This window comes from Pseudoliparis swirei, chromosome 21, assembly GCF_029220125.1.
Source record: "Pseudoliparis swirei isolate HS2019 ecotype Mariana Trench chromosome 21, NWPU_hadal_v1, whole genome shotgun sequence".
NCBI classification, from domain to species: domain Eukaryota; kingdom Metazoa; phylum Chordata; class Actinopteri; order Perciformes; family Liparidae; genus Pseudoliparis; species Pseudoliparis swirei.
Window position 1 is genome coordinate 2,432,293 of NC_079408.1, and position 23,637 is coordinate 2,455,929.

General features: G+C 43.5%; 1 protein-coding gene across 1 annotated transcript in view; it reads left to right on the plus strand.

Annotated features, from left to right (window-relative positions):
- trpc5a (transient receptor potential cation channel, subfamily C, member 5a) overlaps window positions 1-23,637 on the plus strand; it is a 79,114-nt gene that overhangs the window by 20,176 nt on the left and 35,301 nt on the right. The window contains exons 2-8 of the mRNA XM_056442644.1: window positions 17,562-17,602; window positions 17,674-17,776; window positions 18,164-18,414; window positions 20,884-21,000; window positions 21,083-21,145; window positions 22,115-22,252; window positions 22,855-23,061. Of these exons, the coding sequence (XP_056298619.1) occupies window positions 17,570-17,602; window positions 17,674-17,776; window positions 18,164-18,414; window positions 20,884-21,000; window positions 21,083-21,145; window positions 22,115-22,252; window positions 22,855-23,061 (912 nt within the window). The 5' untranslated portion in view covers window positions 17,562-17,569. The remainder of the gene's footprint in view (window positions 1-17,561; window positions 17,603-17,673; window positions 17,777-18,163; window positions 18,415-20,883; window positions 21,001-21,082; window positions 21,146-22,114; window positions 22,253-22,854; window positions 23,062-23,637) is intronic.

A 23,637-nucleotide genomic window follows, 5' to 3' on the forward strand; every position in this document is an offset into this window, starting at 1 on the left:
GGGATGAAGGATGGAGGGAGTGGTGGATGGAGGGATGGATGGAGGGATGAATGGATTGATGGAGGGAGGGATGGAAGGACAGAGGAATCTGAAAAAGAGGATGTGCGCGCAACTAACGATGGGATGAGAACAGAAGATTTAAGGAAAAAGGAGAAAGGGGGATTTAGAAGAGGAGAGAAAAGGAGATGAAGTGAAACCAAAGGCAGCGCCTAGGAAAGGAGGGATGAAGAGGAACAGAAGGGGCTTAGGGATTAGGAGGCTCCCCAGGGTCCTAGGCTGAGATGTGCTCCCTGATGGAGGCTAGTCGAGAAGATGAAGGATCTCATCGACCAATCAGGCGCTCCGAACGACACGTCAACTTATTTAAACGTAGAGATTGTGGAACGAGGCTGCGTCACGCTGCAGAGACGTCACGTCAGATCTAATGTTCCACAAGATCTCAGGATGGATTCTTCCATCACGCAGTTAAGCTCCTCCCCCTCCTCCACAGCTGCTCGGGCTCTCATTAAGAGTCCATAACGACCCCTTTGACCTTTTCCTTATCCCTGGTTCTTTGTCTTGGAAGCTGCAGCAATGCAGTCATGATCTAGCCCTCCTCCTCCTCCTTAGAGCTTTCTAAACCCTCCTCTCCCTCAATGTGTCCTCCTCTATCTCCTCTTCTCCTCTGAATGTCCCCCAATAGAAATGACTGAGGATCAATAAATGGGAGTTTTACACTGAAAGGAGAACAATGGCACTTCTTATTATTTTGTTTAACAATCAAAATATTCAGACAGGAAACAGATTCGTTTTTCATTTTTGCTCAATGCACTAATCTGCACAATATATATATATATATATATATATATAAATTATTATATAATATGTTTTATTATATAAATATATAATTTAAAAAAATATATATATATATTTCTTTTATTATATTTGTGTAATATATATATATATTTCTTATATAATATTATTAATTATATATATATTTAAAAATATATATATATATAGACATGACATTAACTTTACATTTTTGTTCAATCCGCTAATCTGCACAAAATGTATATATATATATATTTATTCTCAAATAATATTTTTTTATTATATATATATATAAAATAAAATATATATGTATTTTTTTAATTATATATTTATATATATATGTATAACAGATACGTTTTTTAAATTTTTGTTCAATCCACTAATCTGCACAAAATGTAAATATATATATATTTATTCTTATATAATATTTTTTATTATTTATATATAATTTAAAAAAAAATATATATATATACAGGACTGTCTCAGAAAATTAGAATATTGTGATAAAGTTCTTTATTTTCTGTAATGCAATTAAAAAAACAAAAATGTCATGCATTCTGGATTCATTACAAATCAACTGAAATATTGCAAGCCTTTTATTCTTTTAATATTTAATAATTTTTAAATTGCATTACAGAAAATAAAGAACTTTATCACAATATTCTAATTTTCTGAGACAGTCCTGTATATACACTGCCATTCAAAAGTTTGGGGTCACTTAGAAATGTCTTTATTTTTCAAAGAAAAACACTGTTTTTTCAATGAAGATAACATTAAATCAATCGGAAATACACTCTATACATTGTTAATGTGGTAAATGACTATTCTAGGTGGAAACGTCTGGTTTCTAATTAAATATCTCCAGAGGTGTATAGAGGCCCATTTCCAGCAACTATCACTCCAGTGTTCTAATGGTACATTGTGTTTGCTAATTGCCTTAGAAGACTAATATCTGATTAGAAAACCCTTGTGCAATTATGTTAGCACAGCTGAAAACAGTTATGCTGGTGATATAAGCGATACAACTGGCCTTCCTTTGAGCTTGAAGTTTGAAGAACAAAATTAATACTTCAAATATTAATCATTATTTCTAACCTTGTCAATGTCTTGACTATATTTTCTATTCAATTTTCAATTCATTTGATAAATAAAAGTGAGTTTTCATGGAAGACACGAAATTGTCTGGATGACCCCAAACTTTTGAACGGTAGTGTATATATATATATTTGAATATACTTTTAATATATATATATTTTTTTCTTTTTCTGGAGGATCCAGTGAAGAAGACTTGATAAAGTTCTTTTCTCCTGAGGAGAAGATAATTCAGCTGCTGTGATCATGTCTCCCTCTTCAGGGGCGGCAGGGAAAGGGCAAGAGGAGGAGGAAGAGGAGGAGGAGGAGGAGGAGGAGGAGGCTCCCGCCTCTTTACGCCGTGAAGAACTCTGAGATATATTATTATATATTTATTAATTCACGCTCCCAACGCTGGACCTGTCGGCCTCTTAAAGGGACAGTACGGCCTCTTAAAGGGACAGGACGCATTTGTTTACAGTCGGGCTGTAGTACTGTCAGAACGTTCTCCTTGTTCGCCTCCTCGTTCATCTCCTATTTCATCTCCTTGTTAATAATACAACATTTATTTTATAAGGCGCCTTTCAAGGCACTCAAGGTCGCCGTACAACATTAAAAACAGTTAAGACAACCTCCTTGTTCGTCTCTTTGTTTGTCTCCTTGTCCGTCTCCTTGTTTGCCTCCTTGTTCAAAGTCCTCTCCTTGTTATCGTTGAGCGACACACGTCACATGACAGGAAGCGTCTAGTAGCGCTGTGGTTCATCTGGAGGAAGCCCCCTCGTGTCAGGTCCACTGACACGTCTAAAAGGAGGTGCAGAGCAGGAGGCGCAGAGCAGGAGCACCGGCGCGGGGAGTAGGAGATAATTGTTTCCACTGCGGGTGAAGAGGAGGCGACGAGACGGAGAGAGAGGAGAGATAAGAAGTAGAAGTGGGTTTAAAAAAAGACGTTTCATTAACGCTGAACAGAGGGAGGAGGAGGAGGAGGAGGAACACATGGCCGCATGCACCAGAGAGGGAGGAGGAGGAGGAGGAGGAACGGACGAGAAGAGAAAGGCCACAGCGTGCTCAGGCCGGAGAGGACGGGCGTGGGGGGTGAAGGTGAGAGGGAGGAAGGAGAGAGGGAGCGACGTAGGAGGCGAGTTTATCTGCATTGCTGCAGGAGGCGCAGTCAGCAGAAAAAACCTCCCAGCATCTCACAGGCTGCACGGCGCCTCCTTCAAGCTCGTGGTAGCTAGCTAGCTATCCATCTACCTATTTATTAGGGCTGTCAATCGATTAAAAAAAATTAACTAATTAATCGCACATTTTGAAATTCATTAATCACGATTAAAAGTTGTTTTTTCTTCTAAAGACTAAATCTTCTAAATGAATGAGTAATCCCTTCAGACAGCGTGTATTTTAGACACTTGTTTAATTGTATTCTTTTTTAAAGACCAAACTTCCCACAGAGCTGTGTTTTCAAAGAGGCTCCTACCTATAAAGTGCCAGCGAGGTATTTAATATCGTGGATGATAAATTGTTTCTTCAGTGAAACATCAGATTAGTAAACAAGGTGTTTTAGAGACCCCATTGGTCCTGTCATCTTTAACATGAACAGCAGAACCAGTGGCCTTGGTAAACTGACAAATATGTAATGTTAACTCTCTGGAGGCTGGGGGCATTTTCTCGATTTTACAAAACAATGTAAATTCACCTTTTAAAGTCTTTTGCATGTGACACATCCCAGTGTTTCCCCCACCATTCTATCAGGGTGAGGCCCCGCCCCCCTGTCATGTTCTCTATCGAGCCAGATTACAGCTGAAGTAATGTACGGTTCTTTTCTTAACCCTCGTGTTGTCCTGGGGTCAGAATGACCCCAAATTAAAAATGTTAACTTTTTTTGCCGTCAAAATACGTTTTTTATTCATCAATTGGTCTGAAAATAACAGGGGTTGTTCGATACTCTGCTCTTCGTGATTGACATATATTTTAGGTAATTTGATTGAATTATGGGTGATTTATTGAATTTAATAGCGCCTGTTGTCCTCTGGCAGCACAAAGTGGTGCAAGGGGCCACTTGTCCCCCAGACGGCTTCCAGAACAACTTTGATCTTGGATGTTTGATGCGTGGGGTCAAGCAATGGTTACGACAACAACAACAAGAGGTCTTTTCTCACAGGTGTTGGCCATTTCACACATTTCATTTCTAGAGACAGGCAGCACCATGAGGAGGCAGACGCGCTATACAGCACAGGAGGCTTGTGAGCTCACTTTGAATTATGTTGGGGTAAATAATGACCAGGAGGACAATGCTGAACATCATGAGGAGGAAGAATCAACGGATGAGGAAGATTCATGGTCAGAAGAGAAGGAAATGAATGATGAGGTGATGGATCCAACATACAGACCACATGCTCCTTCTTCCTCTGAAGAAGCCACTGCAGAAATGGAAGAAGGGTCTGAAGTGAAGGAACATGAAGAGGTAGGATCTGAAGCTGACATGGAAGTGGAGGAATGCACTTATCATGATGAAGAGGAAGAAACGACTGCTGAGGAAGAATCTGAAATGGAAGAAGTGTCAGAAGTGGAGGACTACACTAATTATGAAGAAGAATCAACTGATGAAGAATCTGAGGAAGAGTACCCAGCTGGAATAGAAGAACATTTCCAGTCAAAGGATGAGCGATTGATCTGGTCTTCCATCCCTCCCAGTGACGAGACATGCTGACAGCCGAGAGAGACGAGCCACCACGGCATATGCAACGTCTCGTATCCATGACATCAAGTCCACCTTTGACCTGTTGGTGCCCAAGTCTATCGAAGAGGCCGAACATGACCGACAAGGAGGGGGGACAAGTGGAGGAAGATGGATCCCGTGAATCTGCAGGCAGACGTGGGTTTGTTGATTCTCGCTGGCGTGCACCGATCCAGTAAAGAAGCTCCAGCTAGTTCATGGCATGCCGAGTCTGGGACGGCCGTTTCCCGTGCTGCCATGACACTCAAGATGTTTCATCACATCTCAAGAGTGATTTGATTTGACACACCAGAGCAGATCGTCGTGCACCAACTGAAGTAATGTACGGTTCTTTCCTTAGAGACGTCTTTGTTCTTTATTAAACTAAACGTCTGTTGTTGGTCGTCTCTCCAGCAGAAGTAATGTACGGTTCTTTCCTTAGAGACGTCTTTGTTCTTTATTAAACTAAACGTCTGTTGTTGGTCGTCTCTACAGCAGAAGTAATGTACGGTTCTTTCCTTAGAGACGTCTTTGTTCTTTATTAAACTAAACGTCTGTTGTTGGTCGTCTCCAGCAGAAGTAATGTACGGTTCTTTCCTTAGAGACACCTTTGTTCTTCCTTGAACTAGACGTCTGTTGTTGGTCGCCTCTCCAGCAGAAGTAATGTACGGTTCTTTCCTTAGAGACGTCTTTGTTCTTTATTAAACTAAACGTCTGTTGTTGGTCGCCTCCAGCAGAAGTAATGTACGGTTCTTTCCTTAGAGACGCCTTTGTTCTTTATTAAACTAAACGCCTGTTGTTGGTCGCTCTCCAGCAGAAGTAATGTACGGTTCTTTCCTTAGAGACGCCTTTGTTCTTTATTAAACTAAACGTCTGTTGTTGGTCGCCTCCAGCAGAAGTAATGTACGGTTCTTTCCTTAGAGACGCCTTTGTTCTTTATTAAACTAAACGTCTGTTGTTGGTCGCCTCCAGCAGAAGTAATGTACGGTTCTTTCCTTAGAGACGTCTTTGTTCTTTATTAAACTAAACGTCTGTTGTTGGTCGTCTCTCCAGCAGAAGTAATGTACGGTTCTTTCCTTAGAGACGTCTTTGTTCTTTATTAAACTAAACGTCTGTTGTTGGTCGTCTCTCCAGCAGAAGTAATGTACGGTTCTTTCCTTAGAGACGTCTTTGTTCTTTATTAAACTAAACGTCTGTTGTTGGTCGGCTCCAGCAGAAGTAATGTACGGTTCTTTCCTTAGAGACGTCTTTGTTCTTTATTAAACTAAACGTCTGTTGTTGGTCGCCTCCAGCAGAAGTAATGTACGGTTCTTTCCTTAGAGACGTCTTTGTTCTTTATTAAACTAAACGTCTGTTGTTGGTCGCCTCCAGCAGAAGTAATGTACGGTTCTTTCCTTAGAGACGTCTTTGTTCTTTATTAAACTAAACGTCTGTTGTTGGTCGCCTCCAGCAGAAGTAATGTACGGTTCTTTCCTTAGAGACGTCTTTTGTTCTTTATTAAACTAAACGCCTGTTGTTGGTCGCCTCCAGCAGAAGTAATGTACGGTTCTTTCCTTAGAGACGTCTTTGTTCTTGTATTAAACTAAACGCCTGTTGTTGGTCGCCTCCAGCAGAAGTAATGTACGGTTCTTTCCTTAGAGACGCCTTTGTTCTTTATTTAACAACGCCTGTTGTTGGTCGTCTCTCCAGCAGAAGTAATGTACGGTTCTTTCCTTAGAGACGTCTTTGTTCTTTATTAAACTAAACGTCTGTTGTTGGTCGTCTCTCCAGCAGAAGTAATGTACGGTTCTTTCCTTAGACGTCTTTGTTCTTTATTAAACTAAACGTCTGTTGTTGGTCGTCCCTACAGCAGAAGTAATGTACGGTTCTTTCCTTAGAGACGTCTTTGTTCTTTATTAAACTAAACGTCTGTTGTTGGTCGTCTCTCCAGCAGAAGTAATGTACGGTTCTTTCCTTAGAGACGTCTTTGTTCTTTATTAAACTAAACGTCTGTTGTTGGTCGTCTCTCCAGCAGAAGTAATGTACGGTTCTTTCCTTAGAGACGTCTTTGTTCTTTATTAAACTAAACGCCTGTTGTTGGTCGCTCTCCAGCAGAAGTAATGTACGGTTCTTTCCTTAGAGACGTCTTTGTTCTTTATTAAACTAAACGTCTGTTGTTGGTCGTCTCTCCAGCAGAAGTAATGTACGGTTCTTTCCTTAGAGACGTCTTTGTTCTTTATTAAACTAAACGTCTGTTGTTGGTCGCTCTCCAGCAGAAGTAATGTACGGTTCTTTCCTTAGAGACGTCTTTGTTCTTTATTAAACTAAACGTCTGTTGTTGGTCGTCTACAGCAGAAGTAATGTACGGTTCTTTCCTTAGAGACGTCTTTGTTCTTTATTAAACTAAACGTCTGTTGTTGGTCGTCTCTCCAGCAGAAGTAATGTACGGTTCTTTCCTTAGAGACGTCTTTGTTCTTTATTAAACGTCTGTTGTTGGTCGTCTCTCCAGCAGAAGTAATGTACGGTTCTTTCCTTAGAGACGTCTTTGTTCTTTATTAAACTAAACGTCTGTTGTTGGTCGCTCTCCAGCAGAAGTAATGTACGGTTCTTTCCTTAGAGACGTCTTTGTTCTTTATTAAACTAAACGTCTGTTGTTGGTCGTCTCCAGCAGAAGTAATGTACGGTTCTTTCCTTAGAGACGTCTTTGTTCTTTATTAAACTAAACGTCTGTTGTTGGTCGTCTCTCCAGCAGAAGTAATGTACGGTTCTTTCCTTAGAGACGTCTTTGTTCTTTATTAAACTAAACGTCTGTTGTTGGTCGTCTCTCCAGCAGAAGTAATGTACGGTTCTTTCCTTAGAGACATCTTTGTTCTTTATTAAACTAAACGTCTGTTGTTGGTCGTCTCTCCAGCAGAAGTAATGTACGGTTCTTTCCTTAGAGACGTCTTTGTTCTTTATTAAACTAAACGTCTGTTGTTGGTCGTCTCTCCAGCAGAAGTAATGTACGGTTCTTTCCTTAGAGACGTCTTTGTTCTTTATTAAACTAAACGTCTGTTGTTGGTCGTCTCCAGCAGAAGTAATGTACGGTTCTTTCCTTAGAGATGTCTTTGTTCTTTATTAAACTAAACGCCTGTTGTTGGTCGCTCTCCAGCAGAAGTAATGTACGGTTCTTTCCTTAGAGACGTCTTTGTTCTTTATTAAACTAAACGTCTGTTGTTGGTCGTCTCTCCAGCAGAAGTAATGTACGGTTCTTTCCTTAGAGACGTCTTTGTTCTTGTATTAAACTAAACGTCTGTTGTTGGTCGTCTCCAGCAGAAGTAATGTACGGTTCTTTCCTTAGAGACGTCTTTGTTCTTTATTAAACTAAACGTCTGTTGTTGGTCGTCTCTCCAGCAGAAGTAATGTACGGTTCTTTCCTTAGAGACGTCTTTGTTCTTTATTAAACTAACCGTCTGTTGTTGGTCGTCTCTCCAGCAGAAGTAATGTACGGTTCTTTCCTTAGAGACGTCTTTGTTCTTTATTAAACTAACCGTCTGTTGTTGGTCGTCTCTCCAGCAGCGTGTCATTCTGTCTCTAGTGTCGGTCACTCTTCTCTCTCCGTCTCGCCACAGAGCTCCATGCCGGCGTGTCTGCGCTCGCATCGGGGCGGAGCAACAACAAAGTCCCCTTTCCCTTCCGCCCCGCGTCACCGACACGTCGCCCTCTGCTTCTCTGTGAATATGGAGGAGCAGACGGGAGGAAGGAGGCGGACTGCCGCGGCTTGACACTCAGAGGAGTGCAACAACTTCAACGACACCGGAAGTAAACAAAGTTGCGTTAATTGCGTTAAAATATTTTAGTGCGTTAATCGCGGCCAAATTAATCGCATAGATTAACGCGTTAACACTGACAGCCCTACTATTTATACATGTATTTATTTATTTATATATTCATATATTTATACATGTATATATTTATATATGTTTGTGTTTATCTGGTTAAATCGACGTTGTTTTCATGAATGTTTTTACCGTCGTCTTTGATCTCAACTCAGAGATTCAGCTTCTTGACAAACTGATGAGATCAAAGGGAAGAGGAGATGGTGTGTTCAGGGTCTCCTCGTTACAACGTAAGACTAGAGACAACAACAACAACACAAAACATGAAGCAACCTTCTTCCTTTGATTAAATAAGTCTGGTTCAGTTAAACCAGACTCAGCCACTAGAGGGAACAGGTCACTGGAGGTCACTGGAGGTCACCCCCAGATGGAAAAGTAATGTACTACAAATAAATCAGCTGAATTAATAAAATGGCAGAACTGCAGCTCGTTAGCAGAAGGTCAGCCGAGGTCACGGCGTCTCCTACTACCCGGCTAACGGAGTTTAATCAGCCTCGTTAGGGCTGAAAATACAGCGGAGCATAAACACACAATACTCTGATAATAACAACATTTGCTTCTTCTTCTTCTACTAGTTATATGTCTTCTTCTTCTTGTACTATTTCTTCCTCTTCCTCTCCTTGGAGCCTTGGTGTTTATCTGCAGTGTTTTTGTCCCCTTCAGTATTTTAACAGGTTTGTAGTTCTTGACTTTCCTTTAAATACCAGCGACACCGCAGTGGAGGCCATGAGTCAGCACTCAGCATCACTTCTTAAGAGACTAGAGACTAGACTAGAGACTAGAGTCAAGAGACTAGAGACTAGAGTTAAGAGACTAGAGACGAGTCAAGAGACTAGAGACTAGAGTCAAGAGACTAGAGTTAAGAGACTATAGACTAGAGTTAAGAGACTAGAGTCAAGAGACTAGAAACTAGAGTCAAGAGACTAGAGACTAGAAACTAGAGTTAAGAGACTAGAGTTAAGAGAGTTAAGAGACTAGAGTTAAGAGACTAGAGTTATGAGACTAGAGTCAAGAGACTAGAGACTAGAAACTAGAGTCAAGAGACTAGAGACTAGAAACTAGAGTTAAGAGACTAGAGTTAAGAGAGTCTAGAGTCAAGAGACTAGAGACTAGAGTTAAGAGACTAGAGACTAGAAACTAGAGTCAAGAGTCTAGAGTCAAGAAACTAGAGTCAAGAGACTAGAGACTAGAAACTAGAGTCAAGAGACTAGAGACTAGAAACTAGAGTTAAGAGAGTTAAGAGAGTTAAGAGACTAGAGACTAGAGTCAAGAGACTAGAGTCAAGAGTCTAGAGTCAAGAGACTAGAGACTAGAGTTAAGAGACTAGAGACTAGAAACTAGAGTCAAGAGTCTAGAGTCAAGAAACTAGAGTCAAGAGACTAGAGACTAGAAACTAGAGTCAAGAGACTAGAGACTAGAAACTAGAGTTAAGAGACTAGAGTTAAGAGAGTTAAGAGACTAGAGACTAGAGTCAAGAGACTAGAGTCAAGAGTCTAGAGTCAAGAGACTAGAGTTAAGAGACTAGAGTCAAGAGACTAGAGACTAGAGTTAAGAGACTAGAGACTAGAAACTAGAGTCAAGAGTCTAGAGTCAAGAAACTAGAGACTAGAGACTAGAAACTAGAGTTAAGAGACTAGAGTCAAGATACTAGAGACTAGAAACTAGAGTTAAGAGAGTCAAGAGACTAGAAACTAGTCAAGAGACTAGAAACTAGAGTTAAGAGACTAGAGTTAAGAGACTAGAGTCAAGAGACTAGAGACTAGAGTTAAGAGACTAGAGACTAGAGTCAAGAGTCTAGAGTCAAGAGACTAGAGACTAGAGTCAAGAGACTAGAGACTAGAAACTAGAGTTAAGAGACTAGAGTTAAGAGACGAGTTAAGAGACTAGAGACTAGAGTTAAGAGACTAGAGACTAGAGTCTAGAGACTAGACTAGAGTTAAGAGACTAGAGTCAAGAGTCTAGAGTCAAGAGTCTAGAGACTAGAAACTAGAGTTAAGAGACTAGAGTTAAGAGACTAGAGTCAAGAGACTAGAGTTAAGAGACTAGAGTCTAGAGACTAGACTAGAGTTAAGAGACTAGAGTCAAGAGTCTAGAGTCAAGAGTCTAGAGTCAAGAGACTAGAGACTAGAAACTAGTCAAGAGACTAGAGACTAGAAACTAGAGTCAAGAGACTAGAGACTAGAAACTAGAGTTAAGAGACTAGAGTTAAGAGAGTTAAGAGACTAGAGTCAAGAGACTTTTGAAGTATTAGTTTTTCAAACAGCAGCTGCAGTAATGATCTCTCACCCATATTATATATGTATGTATATATATATATATATATATATATATTAGGGCTGTGAAACGATTAATATTTTTAATCAGGTTAATCAAAGGTTTCTGTGGATTAATCATGATTAATCCCATATATACATTCAGGGTTTTTCCTGGGTCAAAATGGGTCTTCGGTGCTCCCAAAAAACCGTCTGTCCGTTGAGTGAGTGATCAGCAGCTGGCCGCTCGGTCCATTCGCGCACCTCACAGTTGCTATTGATCAGACAAGAAGACACGCTTATCAACTCCAGTGTTTCCCCTCCTATTATAACAGGGGGAAATCTCCACCCGTCACCCTGTAATTTTCGTCTACCCCCCCCCCCCCCCCCCCAACAATTCTCGAAGCTCTGAGTTAACGCGTTATTTTTCACAGCACTAATATATATATATATATTCAATTCAATTCAGTTTATTTATATAGCCCAATTTCACAAATTACAAATTTGTCTCGGAGTGCTTTACAATCTGTACACATAGACATCCCTGCCCCAAAACCTCACATCGGACCAGGAAAAACTCCCAAATAACCCTTCAGGGGGAAAAAAAGGGAAGAAACCTGCAGGAGAGCAACAGAGGAGGATCCCTCTCCAGGATGGACAGAACAATAGATGTCATGTGACCAGAAGGACAGATTAGAGTTAAAATACATTCAATGAATATGACAGAGTGTATGAATAGTTCATAGTCGGCATATTCCACGATGGAGACCTCCACCATCCATCAGGCAGATGGCGGTGGGGAGGAGGAGTGGGCGGAGTCTCAACAGGACAGTGGTGTAGTCGGTAGCAGGAATTCCACGACCCAGACCTCGATGATCCATCAGCAGATAGGATCTATGCCGTCTCATAGGGTCCGATGACCCCATGAGACGTGAAGTCAAAAGGACTCCGGGGAGAAAGCAGAGTTAGTAACGTGTGATTGAGAGATGAAAATTCATCCTTAAGGAGAGAAAAAAGAGGAGATAGGTACTCAGTGCATCCTAAACGTCCCCCGGCAGCTATAAGCCTATAGCAGCATATCAAGGCTGGACCAGGTGAACCTGATTCAGCCCTAACTATAAGCTCTGTCAAAGAGGAAGGTCTTCAGTCTACTCTTAAACGAGGTGACTGTGTCTGCCTCCCGGACTGAAGGTGAAGCTGGTTCCATAGAAGAGGAGCTTGATAACTAAAGGCTCTGGCTCCCATTCTACTTTTTAAGACTCTAGGAACTACAAGTAGTCCCGCATTTAGTGAGCGTAGCTCTCTAGTGGGGCAATATGGTACTACAAGCTCCTTAAGATATGATGGTGCATCACCAATCAAGGCTTTGTACGTTAAGAGAAGAATTTTAAAAGTGATTCTTGATTTTACTGGGAGCCAGTGCAGAGCAGCTAGTGCAGGAGTGATATGATCTCTTTTCTTAGTTTTAGTGAGAACACGAGCTGCAGCATTCTGGATCAACTGGAGGGACCTAAGAGATTTATTAGAGCAGCCTGATAATAAGGAGTTGCAGTAATCCAGTCTCCAAGTAACGAACGCGTGAACCAATTTTTCTGCATCTTTTTGAGACAAGATGTGCCTGATTTTGAAATATTACGTAGATGAAAGAATGCAGTCCTTGAGATTTGCTTTACGTGGGAGTTAAAGGACAAGTCCCGATCAAAGATAACGCCAAGATTCTTTACAGTGGTGTTGGATGCCAGGGCAATGCCGTCTACAGAATCCACATCACCAGATAATTGATCTCTGAGGTGCTCAGGGCCGATTAAAATTACTTCGGTTTTGTCTGAGTTTAACATCAAGAAGTTGCAGGTCATCCATGTTTTATGTCTTTAAGACATGCTTGAATTTTACCGAGTTGGTTGCTCTCCTCTGGTTTTATCGATAAATATAGTTGAGTATCATCTGCATAACAATGAAAGTTTATGGAGTGTTTCCTGATAATATTGCCCAAAGGAAGCATGTATAAGGTAAATAAAATTGGTCCAAGCACAGAACCTTGTGGAATTCCGTGATTAACGTTGGTGGTTATCGAGGCGTCATCGTTTACAAATACAAATTGAGATCGATCTGATAAATAGGATTTAAACCAAATTAGTGCCGTGCCTGAAATGCCAATCGACTGCTCCAGTCTCTGTAACAGGATGTCATGGTCAATGGTGTCGAATGCAGCACTAAGGTCTAACAAGACCAGGACAGAGAGGAGTCCTTTATCTGCTGCCATTAAGAGGTCATTTGTAATTTTCACCAGTGCCGTCTCGGTGCTGTGGTGTTTTCTAAATCCTGATTGAAATTTCTCAAATAAACTATTATGATGTAGAAAGTCGCACAACTGATTTGCGACCACTTTCTCAAGGATCTTGGAGAGGAAGGGGAGGTTAGAGATCGGTCTGTAGTTAGTCAACACCTCTGGATCCAGAGTGGGCTTCTTCAGGAGAGGTTTAATAACAGCCACTTTGAAGGAGTGTGGTACGTGGCCTGTTAGCAGAGACACATTGATAATATCTAATAGAGAGCCGCCAATTAAAGGCAAAACGTCTTTAAGCAGCCTCGTCGGGATGGGGTCCAAGAGACAGGTAGACGTGTTCGAAGTAGAAACTGTTGAAGATAATTGGTCACGGTTGATGGGAGAAAAGCCCTCCAAATATACACCAGGGCATACAGCGGTTTCCAAGGCCATTCCACTTGAGGACAGATTGGCACTGGTTATGGGCAAGAGAATATTAATCTTGTCCCTAATAGTTAAAATCTTTTCATTAAAGAAGTTCATAAAGTCATTACCACTGAGGTCTATAGGAATGCTCGGCTCCACAGAGCTGTGACTCTCTGTCAGCCTGGCTACAGTGCTGAAGAGAAACCTGGGGTTGTTTTATTTTTCTATTACTGATGAGTAATAGGCTGCTCTGGCATTACGGAGGGCCTTCTTATATGTTTTAAGACTATCTCGCCAAACTAAGCGGGATTCTTCGAGATTAGTTGAACGCCATATGCTCAAGCTTTCGTGACGCTTGCTTCAGTTTGCGGGTCTGAGGGTTATACCAGGAGCAAACCTCCTCTTCCTCACTGTCTTCTTCTTCAGAGGGCTATCGAGTCCAGTGTCATTCTCAGAGAGCCTGTGGCACTGTCAACAAGATGATCAATCTGGGACGGACTAAAGTTAGACCAGGAGTCCTCTGTTATATTGAGACGTGGTATCGAATCAAATGCAGAAGGAATCGCTTCTTTAAATTTAGCTACAGCACTGTCAGTTAGACATCTGGTGTAGAAACTTTGACTAACGGTGTACACCCGGTAGTATAAATTCAAAAGTTATGAGGTTGTGGTCTGACAGAAGAGGATTCTGTGGGAAGACGTTCAAATGCTCAATGTCAACGCCATAAGTAAGAACAAGATCAAGCGTGTGGCCAAAGCTGTGAGTGGGTTTCTGTACTCTCTGACAGAAGCCAATCGAGTCCAACAAGGAGATGAATGCAGCACTAAGGCAATCATTATCAACATCCACATGGATATTAAAATCTCCAACAATAATAACTTTATCGGTTTTAAGAACCAAACTTGATATAAATTCTGAGAATTCAGATATAAACTCTGAATATGGACCTGGTGGCGGTACAGAATCACAAATCGAATTGGCTGTAGTGTTTTCCAGGTTGGATGTGAAAGACTAAGAACAAGGCTTTCAAATGAGGTGTAGTGTAATTTTGGTTGAGGATTAATTAATAGGCTCGATTCAAAGATGGCTGCTACTCCACCTCCTCGACCGGTGCCTCGAGGAATGTGAGTATTAATATGACTTGGAGGAGTCGATTCATTCAGGCAGACATATTCTTCATGGCTCAGCCAGGTTTCAGTTAGGCAACATAAATCAATGTGATTATCTGATATTAAATCATTTAGTAACACAGCTTTAGATGACAGAGATCGAATATTTAGGAGACCACATTTAATAGACCTGTTTTGTTGCACTGCTGAAATAATGGTGTTAACTTGTATAAGGTTATTGTGTACGACGACTCATCTGCTTACTTTTGATTTATTTAATTGAAGTGGCCGTGGGACAGACACAGTCTCTACTCTAGAGTCATGGGTGGGTAACTGCTCGAATGGAAGAGCAGAGAAGGGTGTTAAACTACAACTCTGCTCCCGGTTCCTGATCTGAACCCTGGGTTGTCATGGATTAAGTCCGTGATCAACTTGGTCATATTCGCAGAAATGAGACGCCTCCGTCCAACGTGGGATGAATGCCGCCTCCTCATCAGATCAGGTTTTCCCCAGAAAGTCTTCCAGTTGTCTACGTAGCCCACATTATTCGCTGGGCACCACCTCGACAGCCAGCGGTTGAAAGACGACATTCGGCTATACAATTCGTCTGTCTGCAAATTTGGGAGAGGGCCAGAGAAAACGACGTGTCCACAACGTCTTGGCATAAGCACACACCGATTCCACATTAATTTTAGTGACTTCCGACCGACGGGCTCGGGCGTCATTACCACCGCGTGTATTACAATCTGACTGTATCTCCGCTTGTCCTTAGCCAGCAGCTTCAAACAAGACTCCACGTCGCCCGCTCTGGCCCCCGGGAGGCACACGACTCTGGTCCGCGGCTTCGCTAACGTCACATTCCTGACTGTAGAGCTCCCGATAACCAGGGTGTGTTCCTCAGCGTGTCGCTGAGCAGGGAAAACTGGTTGGAAACGTGAAGTGGTTGGTGCACAGCGGGCTTCTGTGTAGACTTACTACTCCTGGAACAGGTACCCAACCACCCGGCTGCACGGTTACCGCCGGGGCACAGCTAGCAGCTGACTGTAGCTCCGCGCCGACTACGGGAGAGGGCGGGCTAACTAGCATAGCTGTCTGAGCTTCGATAGCGCGGAGCCGTGCATCTAACCCACTTAGACCTGCCTCCAACCTAGCAAATAAACTACACTTGTTGCATGTATCGTTATCATTAAGGGAGGCAGGGGGATAACTATACATGAGACACACTGAGCAAGAGGAGCGGGAGGGAGAGAAGAAGAAGTCATGCTCGCTGCTGAGCAACCAGAGCTTACGGGAAGAGTGAGATGATGCGTTCAGGAGCAGCTGGGGAAAAAAAAAAATATGTGTATGTTATTTCTTTCTCTGGATTAATCTGCCGGCTCCACAGAGCCTGTGAATGAATCTCTCACTGCGTAGCAAAGATAAAGCCATCAGCAACGCTCTCACTCCCAAAGTAACGGCGCCACAAGTCAGGAGGGGGGAAAAACAATGAGGTCACATGGTCACCGGACTGGAATCTCTAGTCCTTGTGGGCGGGGCTTATTCTGGTCTCAGTGGTCTCTTTAAGGCTGACCCCCCTGTGAAGGACCATGGAGAGACCGTCTTACAGTACCACCTGTTCTGAAGTACCTGGAGGGAGGTAGTGGAACAGGAAGAGGAACAGGAAGTGGAACAGGAAGAGGAACAGGCTGGAGGTCCCTAGTCTGATTTGACACCGTCTGCTGAGGTTCTGGAACACACCGTACCAGCTGGAGGTGGTTTGTGTTGTGCGCTCCAGAAAGTGTCAACAAAGAGTCAACAACACAATGTCAACAACAAAGAGTCAACAACATAATGTCAACAACACAATGTCAACAAAGGGAACAATGGAAACGGTCCCGGCGTAAATGCATTCAGTTTGGTGTGAGATATGAGTGTATTTACAACCCATCATCTATCCATCATCTATCCATCCATCTATCTATCCATCATCTATCCATCCATCATCTATCTATCCATCATCTATCCATCCATCTATCTATCCATCATCTATCTATCCATCATCCATCTATCCATCATCTATCCATCCATCTATCTATCCATCATCTATCCATCCATCTATCTATCCATCATCTATCCATCTATCCATCCATCTATCTATCCATCATCTATCCATCCATCTATCTATCCAGCATCTATCCATCTATCCATCCATCTATCTATCCATCATCTATCTATCCATCATCTATCTATCCATCATCCATCTATCCATCATCTATCCATCCATCTATCTATCCATCATCTATCCATCTATCCATCCATCATCCATCTATCCATCATCTATCCATCCATCTATCTATCCATCATCTATCCATCTATCCATCCATCTATCTATCCATCATCCATCTATCCATCATCTATCCATCCATCTATCTATCCATCATCTATCCATCTATCCATCCATCATCCATCTATCCATCATCTATCCATCCATCATATATCCATCTATCTATCCATCATCTATCCATCCATCATATATCCATCTATCTATCCATCATCTATCCATCCATCATCTATCCATCCATCATATATCCATCTATCTATCCATCATCTATCCATCTATCCATCCATCATCCATCTATTCATCATCTATCCATCTATCATCTATCTATCCATCATCTATCCATCCATCATATATCCATCTATCTATCCATCATCTATCTATCCATCATCTATCCATCCATCATATATCCATCTATCTATCCATCATCTATCCATCCATCATCTATCCATCCATCATATATCCATCTATCTATCCATCATCTATCTATCCATCACCCATCCATCTCTCTCCTCATTGACCCACATGACCCTGAATGTCTCACATTGCCTTTGATCTTCTGTTCTCTCGGTGAAGGATCTCCATCCCGTCGGCTTGTTCACATTTGTTTGTTTTTATTTGTCTTAGTCACCTTCTCCTTTGTTAGAGAAGATCTCTCCCTCTCTCTCTCTCCCTCTCTCTTTCTTTCTCTCCCTCTCTTCTTCATTGTCTTCTCTGGTAACTCTTTGTTCTCTCTCCAGACCAGACGATGAATCCCATGACCCAGCTGTACTACAAGAAGGTGAGTCCACACACACACACACACACACACACACACACACAAGCCTTCAGCCCCGTGTGTTTGCCCTTCAGGCGACCTACTCGCCGTACCGCGACCGCATCCCGCTGCAGATTGTGCGGGCGGAGGTGGAGCTGTCTGCGGAGGAGAGGGCCTACCTCACCGCAGTGGAGAAAGGTACGGGTTCTCTAGCTGACGGGTTCTCTAGCTGGTTATCTAGCTGACGGGTTCTCTAGCTGACGGGTTCTCTAGCTGGTTCTCTAGCTGACGGGTTCTCTAACTGACGGGTTCTCTAGCTGACGGGTTCTCTAGCTGATGGGTTCTCTAACTGACGGGTTCTCTAGCTGACAGGTTCTCTAGCTGACGGGTTCTCTAGCTGACGGGTTCTCTAGCTGACGGGTTCTCTAGCTGGTTCTCTAGCTGACGGGTTCTCTAGCTGACGGGTTCTCTAGCTGGTTGTCTAGCTGACGGGTTCTCTAGCTGACGGGTTCTCTAACTGACGGGTTCTCTAGCTGGTTCTCTAGCTGACGGGTTCTCTAGCTGGTTCCCTACCTGCCCCCCCAGGCGACTATGCGGGCGTGAAGCACGCGCTGCGCGAGGCCGAGGTTTACTACAACATGGACGTGAACTGCCTGGACCCGCTGGGCCGCAGCGCGCTGCTCATCGCCATCGAGAACGAGAACCTGGAGATCATGGAGCTGCTGCTGGACCACGGCCTCCACACGGGCGACGCCCTGCTGTACGCCATCCGCAAGGAGGTGCTGGGCGCCGTGGAGCTGCTGCTGTCGCACCGCCGGCCCAGCGGGGAGAAGCAGGTGAGGGGGGGGGGGCGTGTGTGACCTTGTGACCTTGTCACTTCCTCGTGACCTCATCACTTCTTTGTGACCTCGTCACTTCCTCGTGACATCTGAGGAAGCGAGCACGTTGTCTTTTAGGAGAAGAAAGAGGATAAAGGATGAATATCTCCTGCAGTCTGTTGTTATTTGTTATGTAGGTCAGTCCCAGAGGGAGCGAGTCCTCCTCATCACCAGGAGACGCAACGCCGACACACACACACACACACACACACACACCTTTTGGGCCTTTCTGACGATGTGTGGAGGAGTGACAGAAAAGGAGGAGGAGGAGGGAGGAGGAGGGAGGAGGAGAGGAGATAGGGAGGAGCAGAAGATGAGAGAGGGAGGAGGAGGAGGAGGAGAAGAAGAGGAGAGAGGGAGGAAGGAAGAGGAGAGAGGGAGGAGGAGGAGAAGAGGAGAGGAGGAGGAGGAGAGAGGGAGGAGGAGGAGAAGAGGAGGAGGAGGAGAGGAGGAGAGGAGGAGAGAGGAGGAGAGAGGAGGAGAGAAGAGGCGGGAGAGGAGAGGAGGAGAGGAGGAGGAGAGGAGGAGGAGAGGAGGAGGAGGAGAGAGGAGGAGAGAGGAGAGGAGGAGGAGAGAGGAGAGGAGGAGAGAGGAGAAGAGATGAGAGGAGGAGAGAGGAGGAGAGAGGAGAGGAGGAGAGAGGAGGAGAGGAGGAGAGGGAGGAGGAGAAGAGGAGAGAGGGAGGAGGAGAAGAGGAGGAGAAGAGGAGGAGAGAGGGAGGAGGAGGAGAAGAGGAGAGAGGGAGGAGGAGAAGAGGAGGAGAAGAGGAGGAGAGAGGGAGGAGCAGACAAACCCAGGCATCAGGAGGTCAGACAATGTTTTTCGTGAGTCGTGTTCGACGCCCAGTTTGGGATCTCAGTCGACGTCTCGTTGTTTTTGATTGTTTGTTCGTCACATCTTTTGAAACAATGGGGCGTTTTAATGAGTATAAAGGTCTTTCAACTGGCATTCATTTCTTCTCGTAACATGGCATATTTTCAAAATAAAGTTCAATTTTCACAGAACACAACTTTGTTAGGTTCAGGAACTTCGTTAAGTTTAGGAAAAGAAAAAACTACCGAAGTGACGTTAGTGGAGGGTCAGAGCGAACAAATACCCTAATACTGAGGGAATCTTTATCTTTATTTATTTTGTTTTTGCCGTCATTTTGATTATTATGATTTTAATTTCGACTTATTTTTATTCTCACTTTTATTTTTATTTTGACTTTTATTTTTATTATGATTTTTTATTTTTTTTGACTTCAATAAAAAGAAAAAAAATTCATCTTGACTTTTATTTTAAACATATTTTTTATTATGACTTTTAGTTTAATTTGGACTTTTTTTATGCCATTTTTTATTATGATTTTTTTGTGACTTTTATTTTTATTGTGACTGTTTTTAATTTGGACCTTTTATTTCATCATGACTTTTATTTAAATGTTGACTTTCTTTTTATTTGCCTTTTTTTAATTATGACTTATTTAAATTTAGACTTTTTTTATGATGACTTTTATTTTGATTTAGACTTTCATTTTTATTATGACTTTTATTTAAATGTTGACTTTTTTTTATTTGACTTTTTTTATTATGACTTATTTTAATTTAGACTATTTTTTAAACTATGACTTTTATCTTAATTATGACTTTTTTTCTTTTCATCATGACTTTCTTTTAAATTTGGCCTTTTTTGTATTTGGCTTTTTTTATTATGACTTATTTTAAGATTGACTTTCATTTTTATTTTGACTTTTATTTTAATTTTGACTTAAATTTTTATTCTGACTTATTTAGATATATTTTTTTCATCATGACTTTTATTTGTATTTGTATTTACATTTTTATTCTGACTTTTTTTTAATTAATGAATTTTATTTTTATTCTGACTTTTATTTTAATAATGAATTTTATTTTTATTTCCATTTCATTATCCATACCGCGTATCCTCATTCGGGTCGCTAATAAGTCAAAGTATTAACTTAATAGTAAAAAAAAAGAAAGAAAGATGTGGCTCAGCGTCATCTGTCAGGAATGAGGAGCGTAGAGGTTTCCAAACTGAGGCTCTTGGGCCCTTTTTAGGCCCCTTCACACATCTGAAGGGTCGTGAGAAGATTCATGAAGAACACGATACTCTAGTGAGCTGAGGAAGTGATTTCCTCATTAAGTTACATGATCGTCGGCCGTATTGATTTAAATGTTAAAACACTGATATGACTGTTGTCTTTTAATGTTGCCCGTAAAGCGCCGAGCAGAGAGAGTACACGTCTCCTTCTGGTGGTTTTATTCACTCAAATCACTTTCATTAGATTCATCATTTTACCAAAATGCTAAATTATTCCTCTCCATCTCCTTCTCTCAGCGTTATGTAACATCAGATATCAGTAACCTGGATCCAAATGCAAGGTGTGATTTCATAAAAGGTGTTGTTGTTGTTGTTTTTCTCGAGGTTCCCTCCCTGATGATGGACAGCCAGTTCTCAGAGTTCACCCCGGACATAACTCCCATCATGCTCGCTGCTCACACCAACAACTACGAGATCATCAAGCTGCTCGTCCAGCGGAAGGCGAGAACCCCGAGCCACCGATAAGAACCCAATAATCACGATGTAAAGGTTGTTTGTTGGTGACTGTTGTGTCCCTGTGAAGGTCACCATCCCCGGACCTCACCAGATACGATGCGACTGCATGGAATGCGTCTCCAGCTCCGAGGTCAGTCATTACTCCTCTTTGGTTTGGCAGGAAATCAAGATGACAATTCACAGCAATTAATCCCGTTGTGCGCCAGGTAGAGACGTAGAGACGTTGTCCTCCGCCTGTCCTCCTCCTACGACTCTTGTTGAAGAAGACTTGAATCATGATGGAGTGGTCTTACAGAAATAATGAGGAGGAAAAACACAATTGAAATGTTTTGGAAACGGAGAAAAAAAAAAGTTGGAAATCTTCTGGTAGCTTGGATCGTTTAAAGTTAAATACTCTAAAGAATAATGAATAAAATAACAATAGTCACAACTTTATTGTCCAAACATAATATAAACATAAACATTGTAGCACAAACATTGTATCACAAACATTGTAACACAAACATTGAAACATAAACATTGAAACATAAACATTGGGGCGACTATGGGTGAGTGGGTAGCAGGTCCGTCTTTCCATCAGGGGGTTGGAGGTTCAATCCCCGCCCTAGTCGATGTGTCCTTGAGCAAGGCACTTCACCCTGAGTTGCTCCCTGTAGCTGCTCTACAGTGAATGAATGTAACAGGACTGTAAGTCGCTTTGGATAAAAGCGTCAGCCAAATGACATGTAATGTAATGTAACATAAACATTGAAACGTAAACATTGAAACGTAAACATTGTAGCACAAACATTGTAACATAAACACTGGAACATAAACATTATAACATAAACATTGTAACATAAACATAAACGTTTTAACATAAACAGTGTAACATAAACATTGTAACATAAACATTGTAGCAAAAACATTGTAACACAAACATTGTAACAAAAACATAAACATTGTAACATAAACATTTTAACATAAACATTGTAGATGTAACAGGAGGAGATGATTCTGTTTGTTGTTGTTCTTCAAAGAGCTCTAGGGGCCACCAGGGGGCCACCAGGGTCCCGGTGGGGGTCCCAGGCCCTGACGGTCTGCATCTTTCTCCTCGCAGGTCGACAGTCTTCGGCACTCGAGGTCTCGCCTGAACATCTACAAGGCGCTGGCCTCGCCCTCCCTCATCGCGCTGTCCAGCGAGGACCCCATCCTCACGGCCTTCAGGCTGGGCTGGGAACTCAAGGAGCTCAGCAAGGTACGGGCCCCTACAGGTCCACCAGGGCTCCTACAGGTCCACCAGGGCCCCTACAAGTCCACCAGGGCCCCTACAGGTCCACCAGGGCTCCAACAGGTCCACCAGGGCCCCTACAGGTCCACCAGGGCTCCTACAGGTCCACCAGGGCCCCTACAGGTCCACCAGGGCTCCTACAGGTCCACCAGGGCCCCTACAGGTCCACCAGGGCTCCTACAGGTCCACCAGGGCTCCTACAGGTCCACCAGGGCTCCTACAGGTCCACCAGGGCCCCTACAGGTCCACCAGGGCTCCTACAGGTCCACCAGGGCCCCTACAGGTCCACCAGGGCTCCTACAGGTCCACCAGGGCTCCTACAGGTCCACCAGGGCTCCTACAGGTCCACCAGGGCCCCTACAGGTCCACCAGGGCTCCTACAGGTCCACCAGGGCCCCTACAGGTCCACCAGGGCCCCTACAGGTCCACCAGGGCCCCTACAGGTCCACCAGGGCTCCTACAGGTCCACCAGGTCCACCAGGGTCTTAATGTGATTGGCAGGAGAAGTTCTGGAGCTCCTGCCGACCCGTCGTGAACCTCCTCCTCCTCCTCCTCCTCCTCCTCCTCAGGTGGAGAACGAGTTCCGCCAGGAGTACGAGGAGCTGTCCCAGCAGTGCAAGCGGTTCGCCAAAGACCTCCTGGACCAGGCCCGGAGCTCCCGGGAGCTGGAGACCATCCTGAACCACCGGGACAACGACCACAGCGAGGAGCTGGACCCGCGGCAGAACCACGACCTGGCCAAGCTCAAGCTGGCCATCAAGTACCACCAGAAGGAGGTAGGTCTCACTCTGGACCGGGTCTCACTCTGGACCGGGTCTCACTCGGCACCGGGTCTCACTCTGGACCCGGTCTCACTCTGGACCTGGTCTCATTCTGGACCGGGTCTCACTCTGGACCCGGTCTCATTCTGGACCCGGTTTCACTCTGGACCCGGTTTCACTCTGGACCGGGTCTCATTCTGGACCGGGTCTCACTCGGCACCGGGTCTCACTCTGGACCCGGTTTCACTCTGGACCCGGTCTCATTCTGGACCCGGTCTCATTCTGGACCCGGTTTCACTCTGGACCCGGTTTCACTCTGGACCCGGTCTCAATCTCACCGGGTCTCGCTCTGGGCCTGCTGCGCTCTCATTGGCTCATAAGAAGAAGCTGTGTGTCTTATGAATGACGTCATCACTCCTCTCTCCTCATCCCTCTCCCCTCATCCCCTCTCTCCTCTCTCCTCATCCTTCTCTCCTCATCCCCTCTCTCCTCTCTCCTCATCCCTCTCCCCTCATCCCCTCTCTCCTCTCTCCTCATCCCCCCTCTCCTCTCTCCTCTCTCCTCATCCCCTCACTCCTCTCTCCTAATCCC